This window comes from Salvia splendens, chromosome 5 (genome assembly GCF_004379255.2).
Source record: "Salvia splendens isolate huo1 chromosome 5, SspV2, whole genome shotgun sequence".
Taxonomy (NCBI): Eukaryota; Viridiplantae; Streptophyta; class Magnoliopsida; order Lamiales; family Lamiaceae; genus Salvia; species Salvia splendens.
Window position 1 is genome coordinate 40,021,673 of NC_056036.1, and position 14,847 is coordinate 40,036,519.

At 34.0% G+C, this 14,847-nt stretch overlaps 1 protein-coding gene and 1 pseudogene across 1 annotated transcript; one reads left to right on the plus strand and one right to left on the minus strand.

The window, feature by feature from the left end:
• Positions 1–1,051: 1,051 nt before the first annotated feature.
• On the plus strand, positions 1,052–2,144 carry LOC121803135 (ethylene-responsive transcription factor WIN1-like). The gene is made up of 2 exons (XM_042202836.1): positions 1,052–1,166; positions 1,283–2,144. The coding sequence occupies exons 1-2, from the start codon at positions 1,087–1,089 to the stop codon at positions 1,782–1,784; spliced, it is 582 nt and encodes a 193-aa protein (XP_042058770.1). The 5' UTR covers positions 1,052–1,086; the 3' UTR covers positions 1,785–2,144.
• A 5,712-nt stretch (positions 2,145–7,856) lies between these two features.
• LOC121804282 lies at positions 7,857–12,827 on the minus strand (annotated as a pseudogene).
• Between the last annotated feature and the right edge of the window lie 2,020 nt (positions 12,828–14,847).

Below are 14,847 nucleotides of genomic sequence, written 5' to 3' on the forward strand. Positions count from 1 at the left end.
TACGAACTAAACAACTAAACAATAATTGCGAGCCCAATAGCAGTGACGGCCCATCAGCCCAAAACCCAAGAAAGAGTATCAGTTCGGCACAACCAAAGAGTTCGGTCACAGCCTATAGCTCGGTAAAAGCCGACCAATCGAGCTCAACTCTCAGATCGGCAAAAGCTGATCGGCAAAGTCAGTTCGGCACAACCAAAGAGTTTGGTCATAGCCTATAGCCCGGTAAAAGCCGACCAATCGAGCTCAACTCTCAGATCGGCAAAAGCTGATCGGCAAAGTTCAGCAGTTCGGTCTCAGTATTCGACCGAACAAGGAGATAGTGGACCCATGCAGGATCTCCACGACCTCCATTACACCCACGATCTATTTAGTGGTATTAAGCAGTTATCAACCCCCCTACCAGGGCTGCAAACCACGATCTTAGTTCGAATGTATAAATAGAACTTAGATCAGATAGACCAAGGTTAAGTTCTCTAGATCCTGAATCTCATATAGCAAATCAGTATTGTAATCTGTAAGCTAGATCAAGCAATACAAATTTGCCCTCTATTCTTCCCGTGGACGTAGATTTACCTCAGTAAATCGAACCACGTAATTTTCAGTGTTGTGATCTTCATTTATTACTTGCATTTATTCCCATCAAAAATTCGCCAAATCATCACCCTACTAATATTAATACAAGGAAAATTATTAACAAGTTTACCAAAAAAAAATTACAAAAAAAGTCTTGTTTTCCCATTTTAATTTGTCCACCAAATCTATTTATAATAAAATTTTCTTTTTTGCATGTATGTCACATTTTTCACTAATAATATTTCAACCGTTTTTTTATCTATTTTTTATTCGATTAATTTTGCATTAAAATCTGCACCGACTATTTTTTGTGGACGAAATAGTATTAAGAGAGAGGCCCGCCCTAAAAGGAGCCATGGCCCAGAAATACGAAGAGACCCCTTTTTCCTTAATGTAACGATTTTGTTGATGCTATTCATCTCTATATATATAGCATACTCCAATTGGCTGTGCTGCATTTCCAATTATTATTAAATCATCGTCAAGAATAGAGAAGCCGACAGACAACAAATCATGGTACAAACGAAGAAGTTTCGTGGTGTCAGACAACGCCATTGGGGCTCTTGGGTGTCAGAGATTCGCCACCCGCTTCTGTAAAAATCTTACATCTCTTCTGACACACACACACACTCACACACTCAACTCAACTATGTGTCAATAAAAAAAACCCTAATTTTTCTCACTCTCTTTATAACATTTATGATCTCAGGAAGCGGAGGGTGTGGCTGGGGACGTTCGAGACGGCGGAGGAGGCGGCGAGGGCCTACGACGAGGCCGCGATTCTGATGAGCGGCCGCAACGCGAAGACCAATTTTCCAGTTCCGGCCGCTGATGAAGACGGCGCAGTGGGAAACGAAATTTCCTCTGCGCCGAGTAGTTTTCCGAACAGCTCGCGCTCGGCTTCGCTGTCGTCGATCCTGAGCGCGAAGCTTCGGAAATGCTGCAAATCGCCGTCGCCGTCGCTGACGTGTCTGAGGCTCGACACGGAGAATTCTCACATTGGGGTTTGGCAGAAGCGGGCCGGGTCGAACTCGAGCTGGGTCATGACGGTGGAGCTCGGGAAGAAGAACAAGAAGACCGCCGCCGATTTGCAAGATCCGGCGGTGGAGGAGGGGGGTAAGGCGGAGGCGGCGGAGGGGAGAGATGATGGGATTAATGAGGAGGAGAGGATGGCGCTGCAGATGATTGAAGAGCTTCTCAACAGGAATTGATCATTCAAAAATTTCAAACAGTATGCATGCAGATTCATTGCAAATTCGTGTGGATCTTTTAATTGATTTTAATAGTGATTTTGTGATTTTTCAGTATAAATTAATATTTTTCAACAATATAATTTGTGTGGGGAATTTGGTATTGGTAATTGATGTCCAATTTGAGTACAGTGTTTCATTTGATTTGTGAAGGTGGGATATAAATGCTAGCTAGCTAGCTATAGGTATTGAAGTGGAGTATTTCATGAGTGATATACTAGTGTTACTAGCTAGTTATAAATATTCAATTAACGTCTTGTCTTGTCTATATGAAATTGTGTTTCTGATTTGTACACATTTGATTTTAATAATATTATTATTTCCGGGTGATTTTATAGTATCATTATGTTATCTCCTCTCATTCAATTATGTCAAAAGCAATTTCTAAATTTTAACCACGAAGTAGCTAAATGAATGGCCATGTAGTGCACATGTAAATTACTATGAATTTAAGAACTACATTCACAATGAAATTAATTGTATTATTAAATTAAATTAAACTTAATATTCACTCATAATGGTATTCGAACCGGTATTACAGTATTTATCCACAAAACAGATGCTCCGCCAATATAGATTTTCATTCAAGACATACAAAAGCTACAAATAATTTTGCAAATGAGAGTTTTCATTAAAACAGCACCATATATATTAAAATATTAAATTACGAAACTCTCTTTAGATTCTAAAATAGGAATATTTTACGTATCTCAAAATCTGTATATAAGAATTCATACTTTATGATTTTATCGTCTATTTTCATTGTAGCGATAGTATTATCTAAGGTTAATAGTGGAAGTTGTAAATGACATAAATTCATTTATATTGATATGCTTTTGAAATGATGTACTATTATTCAACAAATTAAAGCATACTACTATTAATTAAACTCTAATTAGAACACTAGCTAGATCGTTCCCCACCTAGTTAATGCCATCTCTGGTAAAATAATTAGGAAGATGAAATTAAATCATATAAAGTTGAACAAAAACGTCTCTGACAATTAGCTCTCATTCTGACCACTACTACTAATAATTGTGTGCAAGATTATTCTACATAATTCAAAAGTTTCTTCACTTATTGCTTATTTAAACAGATTCTCCAAAGCTAGAAACAATTATCTAAGGAGGCAGCTAGCTAGATATGACTTATTAAATTAATAGTAGTACTATAATAAGTTAGCGTTAGATTCCGGTTGAAATAGTTCCTTACAAACTAGCCAATGATTTCAAAATTATTTCTTGACCAATAGCAAATCTCTTAACTCGCCCCAATATAGTAGTGCTAATTACAATAAAATGATCATCACAATAGTGATAATCTTACTCATTCAAATTTCGAATTGTTCTAGATGTTTGCTGTAAAACGTTGTTCACTGTGTTCTTAAGTATAGCATTTTTAAAATGACTTTAGATACTAATATAATACTCCCTCCGTCCCGGGCTACTCGCACCTTTCCTTTTGAGCACGGAGATTAAGGAATGAGTGATAGACAAAGTCAACAATTACGGCTGTAGGTATAAATTGTTACTAAAAATGGCAAGAGTGCAAATAACTTGGGACGCCCAGAAAGGAAATAAGTGCAAGTAGTGCGGGACGGAGGGAGTACTAATAAATAAAAATAGAGATATTAGATATATAGAGACCCAAATATATGCAATGTGTGACAAATCATTAATAAAAATATGGATAGAGTTGTATCAGACCACCTTCTTATGTCAAAATCAGCATAAACTTGGATCAACGATACAAAATTGTAGCGCAAGATTGATGAGATGATTTTAAATACTTATAGCGGCGTAGCTTGCATTGATACAACATCATATGGATTATTATAGTAGTACATTAAAATTTAATTACAGTCAGTTATCCTTCTCTCCTTCTCACTTCAGTTGTCTCTCTTCACTTTCTCCAATGAATCATATTTTCACACAACACAAAATCATGAATCAGCACAAATGAAACATGATAATATATATATATATATATATATATATAGGGAGATGATCAAAATAAGTATGTGTTTAAATCCAGAAATGCAGACCAAATCTTGGCCCTAGGATTAGATGATCTAATGGTCAATAATTAACCAAAAATACGGAAGGTCATAATTAAGCAATTTTAGGTCATATTATAATATTTGGGTTTAATGTCATGCTAAGATCGTTTTAGGTCATGCTTTGTTAGCATGACCTAAAAATTACCTAATTATGACCTAAAAGTGACCTAATTATGATATTGTTCTGCGTTTCTGTATTTAAATCTAGTTTTGCATAGATCAAAACCCTATATATATATATATATATATATATATATATATATATATATATATATATATATATATATATATAGGTGTGTGATCAAATACAAACTCATATTTATAATACAAACTACAAACTTTAATCCTACACACTCCTTGTAATTGATCAACGGTTCGCGTTTGGGATGCATATGGGGATGTCAACGCTTAACACAAATTATGTCACTGGGGGTGTTTATGGAATGTGATTCATGCATCGGTTACAAAAAGCCCTCATTTCACTCCAACCATTCCTTAACTTTGTCAATAACATCTAGTTTTGTTGTATGTTTTCATGCAGAGTGAAAGTTTGCCTATGAGCGGCAGAATGTGTTATGGACATTATTTATTTTTTTTGTTTTTTGGTCATTGACTTAACTTATTGATGGTTGCAACTTGATCAGCGAGACGTCTAGCAAAAGGAAAAGCTGTAGCCGATGGTGAGTCAAGTGGGAAGCGGAAATCTGTGGGGGGCGTCCCTGCACAAACCAAGAGGCCTCGGTTAAGGATCAAGAGAACTACTCGTTTTTTTTTGCGCATTCTGAAGTCTCTGAACGAAAGGCAGAAAAATGCTTTATGGCAGCTCGGCTTCGGAGGACTTCTCGATTTTGACGTTACCTCTGTTCCAAGAACCTTAGCGTATTGGCTTTTGGAGCATTTTGACCACCTACGGTGCAGTCTTATGCTGCCTAATGATGTTGAGTTAGAGGTTGACACGAAAGACGTCGAGCTTGTTTTTGGTTTCCCAAATGGGGGGATTAAAACACATTGGCATAATATCATTGCACACTATATCAGACAAAACACATTGCTGACAGATTATATATACACCATCAGAACAAGCATAAAAAATTAGATAATCTTACACAAAGTCTACATTTCGAAAACACATTCATCAACCATTTCGGAATATAACCTAATGCATATGCATAATATACTCTACGTACTATGTCTTCTTCAGTCAAGCACAACAACTTCTATACTATATATTCAACAATTTTTAACAAAAAAAATGCCAGAAAATTCAGCATAGGGACATTAACCATTTCGAAATCTAACTACAACTGTACACACGATAGAGAAGCATCATCCAAGAATGTCATCACGGAATGTCAGCGACCAAATTGGCAGAATACTGTACACACGACAGAGAATCTACCTTGAGCTTCGTAGGACATTTCCATTTCCACACAAACGAGGACGTTGACCTTATGCCGGAGAAGAACACTAAAAAGCACGCCGGAGAAGATTTTGGATATGACTTTCAACATGAGATCAAAGTTTATATTGCTATATTGAATAATTAAGATATGTTACGTTTTGTGGCTGAATGAGTAATGTAATAACTTTCCAAAAAATGATACTAATAGTAGTTTGGGAGAATGGAGATAAATTAGGGAGTCATCATGGTGTGATCACGCCTAGGAACGGTTACAAATAATTCTAGTTATGATTATACCAGATTGGAGTGAAATGAGGATGTATGTAACTGCTGGCACAAAAAGATTTCCATATACACCCCCCGCTGACATAAATTGAACTACCCGGTGACATTGACTTAGTAACCCCTTACCAGCCGTAGATTAGATACAAAGATGGTGTGTGATTGTAGTTTGTAGTTTGCATGATAAATGAGAGTTTGTATTTGATCACAACTATATATATATATATATATATGATTGTGATCAATACCGAACCACTCTTAAACCTTAAACGCCGAACAACATCATTATATGATAACATGGAGTTCATTATAATGAACTAATAACAAACATATAATGAACTTCAGATTTCTAAATTATGCATGATGATATCATTGTTTTTAAATCTCAGAATTCCCTATAATGAACTACTAATAAAGTTGTAATGAACTTCGCATTATTATATAATGATGTGTTTGGCGTTTAGTGTTTAAAACTAATTTGGTATATAATACAACCCTATATATATATAGTAGTTGTGCCGAAATATGATTTATTGCATGTTGAAAATGCAACGGGATTCTTACATTTTTTTTTGTGCACATTTGTTCATGTGAATATTCAAATAAGATTTTATTTGAATGAATTTCGTTTGAATCTCGTTGAACCTCAGAAGATTGCATTTAGTGTGAAATATGGCGTGTAAAAATTAATCGAAATCGAGAGAGTTATATTTAATAAAGCCTTGAGATATTTAATTAGTAGGATATATAGTCGGTACAATAAAATTTCAGTTGTCTTCAAAAATGAATCAGTACTATCATCAACAATTTAAAACATAATTTAGAGCAACAATAAATTATCTTATTTCAACATAACAATTAATCATATTTTTGAATAATAATATACAACAAGACATCATATTTTATAAATTTCCCACAACCTCTCCAGTTAATTATGTAGTTTTGCCACATGTCTCGGTCAAGGCAGTCTAAAATTCACATCCAATAACCGATATTCAGTCCCCAAACCGATGGAGAAATCATACAAAGATCAATTTTCCGATGTTGCAATTTTGTCAAAGCTGTCACAAATCTTTCTCTAAATAAAAAATTAAGTGGTTACAAATCTCTAACTGCCATATACACGATCGAGAATAATTATGATGCAATTAATAACTATACAAAATACACATAAGACATAATCACAACACAGATATATAAAATGTATGTGATTGATATTTTAGTGCAAGTACTATTTTAAAAAAAAGCATGATAAAGTGTGGTGTCACGATCAGCTAAATTAGCAGAAAGAAAGTGAGATTTTTGAGTGTCTTGAATGCTAAGTTCATTAAAATGGTAGGAATTAAAAGTAACGTGGTGCCTATCTGTATAATATAATAAGTCATTCACTAAGCTGAGAAAAATTGGTAATTGGAGCTATCAAAGTATTTGAAGAAAAGTTGCAGAATTAGGATAAGAAAGCCATGTGGTGTAGATTTCTCTGAATCAAATCCAGCCCCTTTCACTTAGCTTTACCATGGGCTAAATGTTATTTCAAGTGGGGAAGACCTAAAAAGTAGGTTAGATATGAATTTTATTGTTTCTATTTGCCAATTGTTATTTCATCGTTACTTGGTAGAAAAAATCTGTATTTTATTTTTTTTTGTTATTTGCTAGTTATAAATATTTTATCTGAGTCACGAGTCATCTTTAACTTATTATTCTTATAGGAAAATTAAATTGTTGAAAATGATTATTGTTAGGAATAATGTAGAGAAGATAAAGAAAAATATCAAGGTCGAAATATTACAAGAAAAACATTTTTAGAATCTATTCTTTACTCCCTCATCTGTCATTAGTTGTCACTTGTTTCATTTTTGGTCAGTTGACCAAAAAAGAAACTAGAGACAAGAAACCATTATTTTTATATTGTTACCCACCTTCTTATTATACTAATTTTTATTATAAAGATATTTGTATAAATATGGATCACATTCAACTAATTTTTTTCATTATTTTCCCTTATATTTTTTAAACCTGACCTAGGTCACTTATGATAATTAATAACGGACTGAAAGTGCACTATGTAAGGGCTCGATTAGTTTCCTAGTTTTGTCAAAAACATCCTTACAAGCTCAAACCATTTATAATAATCCATTCATATTATGATTAATAAGTACATATTAGCTCGACCTCTCAAACTTTATTTTGAATTTTATAAATCAAAGCATCTTATAGCAAAACGGATTTAAGATCCCTATACCTATATTGCAATGTCATATTTGTAACTCAACCAAATTACAAATGTGCATTTGAAATATGAACATGAAATTTAATGTAAATTCAAATTCATTTTTGGATTTTCAACTACACCCCTGTTCCATTTACAGAGCAAACAAATCATGTTAGCTGCATTTGTTTTCGTAAATTCCCAAGGGATCCATGAACTTTTCCCTTAACCTTGTGCTGCCTACATGAGCACTTGCTATTGTTGAGATTGGCACCACATTTCAGACACAAACCTCAGCAGTTAGGATCACACACGGCGCTAATGGTGATCTCAACGTGTATGAGATCCCGTACGTTCTTTGAGATGCCAATGACTTTCTCTTCCGGAGGAAAACACAACTGAAGCATCATCATCTTCCCCTGCTTTAAAAGTTTTAAACTTCTCTTCTCCAAACATCATAACCATGTTTATGGTCTCTGGTTCGGCTATGGGCTCTTCACACAGCAAAAGTGTGAAGTTTGAGTAGACACTCTGCGCAGCTGGCTCGCCACACCTTCATTGTCCGAAAATTAATTACAACCATGCATTAGTAAGATCATGAATGGAAAACAAACGACCACTCGGGAATTTATCACTTAAGATTTATTTAAAAACTAATCCACCACTTAATTTTATGGATCGAACATTTTAAGCTTGTTTAATCGTGTAATACTTCATACACTCAATCTCCTATGTATTGTAAATCTAGTAAAGCGCCCCTTGACGTAAAATCAAATAAAGGGTGCTAAAGACAAGTCATGAAACCAGAAATAGTATGAGACATATCCCATCATGCTCACTAAATTTGGACCACCAAGAATGACACGAAGGACTTAAATCATATGAAAGCCAGAGAAAGATAGAGATGGGAGCATTTTGCAGTGTAAAAGACAGAAAATACCATCTTTAAATTCTTTTCACCAATAAAGTAACCTTTTACAGTCAATCAAATCCTACTTTTTCTTCCAGAACTGATTTTATTGCCAACAATTGATACCATTTGATATAAAACTATACAGTCAACTAGCTTCAATCTTCAAACCAATTGTGAAAAGTACAGAAAAGCTTGTAGATGAAAAGTAGGTGGTTGTGAGAGAGGGAGGGAGATTATCAGGGTAAATCAAGTACAGGGGTCATGTCATTCATAAGCATTTAAATTGTCAAAGAGCGATCTTTCAAGGAACGGCATGTTCATTGGAGTATACTGATAAGATATGAAACATAGCACCTCTGAAAACTTGACAACTGTACAACGAATGTCCCTCACATCTGAAGTCTCTATGGAAACCTCCCCATGTGGATTTTTAGTCAATAGTCATTCAACTTCAGTACTAAAATTCATGAAAAGGATTGTAGTTAAGATAAAGCTTTAGTCGCCCAAAAAAACCTACAACCTCGAGGCAGATTCTAGATAAATTGTTGATCTAAACATGAATTTGCCAATCCAGTGCAGTTTAGATAATATATCAGGCAATGTTATCAAATAGCGGATATGGCGGCGCCGTGACGCTATGGCATGGCGTTCGGTGGTGGAAACGCCATAGCACCATGTCACTGCCATAGCACCGCCATATCCGACATTTGACAACATTGGGTGTGTACTGCTTTTAGGAATAGGGCATTATGCAAGAAACATGGTGGTTAGAGTGGTATATTATGCTTTATTAATTGTTTAAAGTGTTTTAGATGTTATATTTTTAATATTTTTAAAATTTTGAATTATATATAAATATATAAGTATTATTTTATTTATTTAATTTTTGACCGCCATATCCGCCATACTAATACGCCATATCCCTGTGGCGGTTTTTAGGCAAACCGCCATAAGCCGCCATACGAGATTGATAACATTGATATCACGTAGATATCAATGACGGGGACAATGATATAAGATACATTGATAATTATGAAAGACTGGAACTTCCTGTCATCTAAAATTTACCAACACTAGACTCATACGTCAATATGTTATACTTTAAATTTTACAAAAGGACCAGTGCCTATTGTCCATTTGCATATGTACAAGTGATATGTGTGTGTTTCTCAATTATGATGGTGAATACTAACATTGAGTGCCCATCACCTAATGTATCATCAATAAAACCATGTAAATTCTTAAAATAGATTGTATATCTTGTATGTTGTTGCAGACTTAACTATCTCAATTTTACCAAAGTGACAAATTAACCAAATTGGTGAAAGCATGAGGGACTTAAAAGGGTGTTAGGCACAAACTCATTTAGAAGAGCTTATGAGCTTATCTCACAAGATATATTTAGAAGTATTCGTATGTTAAATGTCATTTTAAGATTAAGTTGTCAGAATTATTTAAAATAAAAGGGAGCATTTATGCCAAATCTGTAACTAAAACAATTAATTTTATATATATTTCAATTGAAAAAAGGGGTTACAACCTGCTTACTTCAAAACGAATTGGTCCAAATAGCAAATCACCAAAAATTTTAAAAGAAATTTGTTTTGTTTTATTTTGTTATAGCCCAGCATATATTACACTTCTGTCCAGCCTTGTACCACAAGACTTGTTCCAAAATATTCAGTAGAGCAAGCTTCCACAACCTCAAACTTAACATTTCGATATATAATAACAATGGAAAGGAATGGGGTGGAGCGAAACCTAGCCAAAACCAAATAAGAATTCTGTTGATTCAGTTTTTTCATAGTAAAAATCAATGTTATCAAATAGCGGATATGGCGGCGCCATGGCGCTATGGCATGGCGTTCGGTGGTGGAAACGTCATAGCACCATGTCGCTGCCATAGCACCGCCATATCCGACATTTGACAACATTGCGTGTGTACTGCATTTAGGAATAGGGCATTATGCAAGAAACATGGTGGTTAGAGTGGTATATTATGCTTTATTAATTGTTTAAAGTGTTTTAGATGTTATATTTTTAATATTTTTAAATTTTTGAATTATATATAAATATGTAAGTATTATTTTATTTATTTAATTTTTGACTGCCATATCCGCCATACTAATACGCCATATCCCTGTGGCGGTTTTTAGGCAAACCGCCATAAGCCGCCATACGGGATTGATAACATTGGTAAAAATTAGTGAAAAAAATAGAACTGGCTGCATCTCATCAAATATTTTAAGTTGCTTATTAAACAGTCTATCCACTGTTCTGTGGAGCTTGTTTCTTTTAGGTTGCCTATTAGGCTGGTAGTTATCTTTGCCTTCTCCCACCTTCAGAAAATACTGTCAAAACCTCACATAAATTTTAGTATGGTTCAATTTGTTTCTGATACAAGTCATGGTCGGTTCAGTTTTCAAAATATAAAATTTTGATTTTTCAATTTTTGCGGATTATATTTTGTTCTTTATCAAACCACTCATTTTCTCACTCCCAAATGGAGCCATGAGTAGGCTAAGTTTCTCATCATTTTGGAGAACCAAATGACATGACTGGTATGGAATCGTTCAAATGCTATCTTAGGCTTGATATGTAGCATATCATTGAACGATTACGGGAATTAGATTTTCAAAATTGTGGAGACCATATTTTATTTGATAGAGGACAAATCTGATAAACCTGTCAGGCTTTAGAAAATTTTAGCACAATGTTATTTACTTTTCCAATCCTCCAATCTTAGCAAAAAAAATGAAATGATACATACATCATAATCCTAAGAACATTTCCTTCCAAAACAACCCTCTATCGCCCCAAGGCACAAGATATTTGTAGTCATATCTGTGCACAGTTATAAGAAAACCAATCACACAACATTTGTCCAACTCCAAATATGCTCAAGCAAAAACTCCCTAAATATTCAAACATGGACTAGGTCTGGCCGTCTGGGTAACCTTGATGTCAAGTGAATCTTTTTCATAACATATAGTATGATGCATATTGCAATATAAGCTAAAATTTCGGGTGAGCGTTGGAATCACAATTCACAATGCATCAGTTCTCCCACTCATATCTGAAGATGTGAAGATTAGGAGTACTTGATATTATAGGTTCACAAATTTAAAGAGTAAGAATATTTCTAAATGTCTGAAAGCAAATAGAGAAGCATAACCATGAAATATCAAATTCTACAGCAAGAGAAGCATATCTAGAGATTCTATGCTAGTTGAAAAGATGTGTATCACTAGACACCATTACTGAAAAGGGCCCTAAGATCATAAACAGTGTCAAAAATACATACTTGCGGTTTGCAAGTAAGCAGAAAAGGATTCAAATTGTAACAAATTCATATTCAGTAAGAACAAAATATAGTTCTATCTAGATTCTTCATCTATTAATAAAAAAAATATGCTCAACCTTGGGCCAATGATGCTTAAGTCCAAAACAACAAGATCATCTACTCTACCTCCCTGAAAACGCAGTATGTCATTTCCTAATTCAACAATTCACATGATTTTAAGTGGTTTTAAACTATTATATGCAAAACTAATCTATTCCTTCTATATTTTAGGATCATTAGATTGGATGAAAATAAGTTAGAAACCAATTCAACACTTGAAAATCTGCAAACATGCTAGAATTTCCGATCAATCCACTACTCTTAGCATCCTATCTTGTTGCACAAGTCCACAGAAGCAAGCAAATAGTACATCACACGACACAAACCTCCCAAAATTCATGTATACCACAAAACCAATCTAGAAAAGCACCAAATAAAGAGTTACCTATTGCAATTGAGAGCAATGACGGTTCGAACGATTCCATCCAGTCTCAACTCCTCCTTCCTCCGTCAGGAAAATCTCCTTTTCTAAGCCCAAGCTCTCGAGAGTGGTGCCGTATTCCAAATGCGAGACGGCGCCGTTCCGTCTGTAGAGAACCGCGGGCAGTCCTCATCGTCGATCTCGAAGTGGTACAGGTGCTGCTGAATTTGGTGAGGGTTGGTGGTGATGGGGTGAATCGTGATTCGTCAAGGCCGTTTATGGAGGATTTGGCTTTGGCGCGGTAGAGGCGGAAGAGCACATCGGAGGGGTTTAATTTAAGGTGTTTTTACCTAAAGTTATCCGTCGTTGTTTCATTTAGCTAAAAAATAATATAGTAGTACTACTATTATTTCATATCGATACAAAAAAATTGATTTTATTTGAGTGATGTTTTTTTTTAATAAAAAACACTAGGACAAGATAAGAATATGGTTGTTACTGGGCCAAAAATTAATATACTAGTATAATGTAACCCACATTGAATTTTAAATGGAATTTGGAATTGAAAATTGCTTTAGTTTAACCTATGATAGTTTCAGTATAGGTAATGCTTAGATATACATACTTATATAATTAGTTCCTACCAAAAGATACGATTTGTCAAAGTGATGATGAATTTCGCTTGAAATTTAGTGATATTATATTACTAATGAGTAATGAGCAGGTTACTTAAGCGATTTCTTAATGTTTTTCAATATGTTGCCACTTCATAATGTATGTTGCCTCTGGAGAAGGTGAAACATGAAAAGGACATCAACATAATTTAATTCGACTAATATATAATGTTCATGCACAAAAATTATTTTAAAAGGTCAAAATGAGAATCAATTTCATTATTGAAATCATTAGCTATATAATTCTATAAATTTCTACGAGCGTCGCCGCTCGAGGCTTCAATCATTTGATCAATTTGACGTTTACGGAATCAAGAAACCATGCACGTCTTGAAAGCAATGGGGGTTAAATTTCGATTAGTAATAATGTTATTAATCAGATTATTAGTCAAATTTTAGAACTTACAAATTTATGATTTAAATTTAATTGAAGTGAAAAGAGACATTTATTAAGTATCGTCCAAATAAGGAAATATGGAATATTTAATGGAGATCGGAGGGAGTATAACGGTTCCCGTTTACTATTATTAATCATTTTGACGATTAATTAGAACTTATTTGATCGGCATTCTGTTTGGTAATACTCCACGTGCTAAGTTTACCGGAAAACTGGTGATGATAATTACATAGTACTTCATTAAGTTAAATCTTAAATGCATAGTGACGAATCAAAATTTCATTTCACTAAGTTAAATGCATAGTGCTACACCGCCTTTTTCTTTAACCTTTTACTTTTTACTTTACCCACAAAGGAGTGGTAATACACGTATCAATTTTACACTATAGAGTGTGTGACAATGACAACACCCAAATTCTTAACATTAATTATCACACTTCAAAATATAGGGTACAACTATATACCAACTTTGACAAGAAATGAATCTAAAGTTTTGATTTACACTAGTAAGCTTTTGAAGTGATGAACACACAATGAGGCTTTTGAGCTCACTTAAATCTATTAGCCTTTTGTTAGTTCGTTTTTTCTTTCTCTATATATATAAATAATATAGTCTTTCATTAATATTTTTCTTTACTTGCATCAGTGCGATGTGAAGCCAGCTCGACCATGCAAATTAAGTAAAGTGCAATTATAGACACCTAAGGTTAATTAATTATGATTTTGATTAGTTAAAGTGTTAAACAAGTGGCTACCGAATCATTTCACTCTTATCATTTTGTGTTTGCTGCTTCTGTATTTTTTACGTCACAGACAGCTGCTTTGTTCTTCATGTGCATAACAGAAATATGCTTCTTATGAGATTAATTAATAATAATTCATCGTCCCTTCGTAATAAAATAAATAATATAATTATTAAATAATTCCACTTAATTAACGTGAAAAATGCAGTTGGTGATTTATTAATATAAGTATTTCAGTTTTTTACTCTACGAATAATTTTATGGATTACGTAATAAGATTATTATTTTTATATAGTCAACTGATCAAATAATGTTTTTAACCTTTTATGTCATGTTGTATCCATGCATCTATAACTTGAGACATTATTTGAATGTGCAATTGGGATAATTCAAATATGAAGAAATATCAAAACAAAAAAACGTCAAACGATAGATAAACTAAGATTTACTAGTTCCGTGTTTGGAAGAGTTATTTCACTCATTTATTCAACAATCAAGATAAGCATCCTAGTAAGCCCAACAAACATTTTCAAACAATTTGAAATCAAACAAAATTTTGTATACTAAGAGACATGAGCACA

Excerpts from the sequence above, each read along its gene's own strand:
- LOC121803135 (XM_042202836.1), top strand. The coding sequence starts at position 1,087 with ATGGTACAAACGAAGAAGTTTCGTGGTGTCAGACAACGCCATTGGGGC. Across the intron at positions 1,167-1,282 it reads GAGATTCGCCACCCGCTTCT|GAAGCGGAGGGTGTGGCTGG; the intron begins GTAAAAATCTTA and ends TTATGATCTCAG.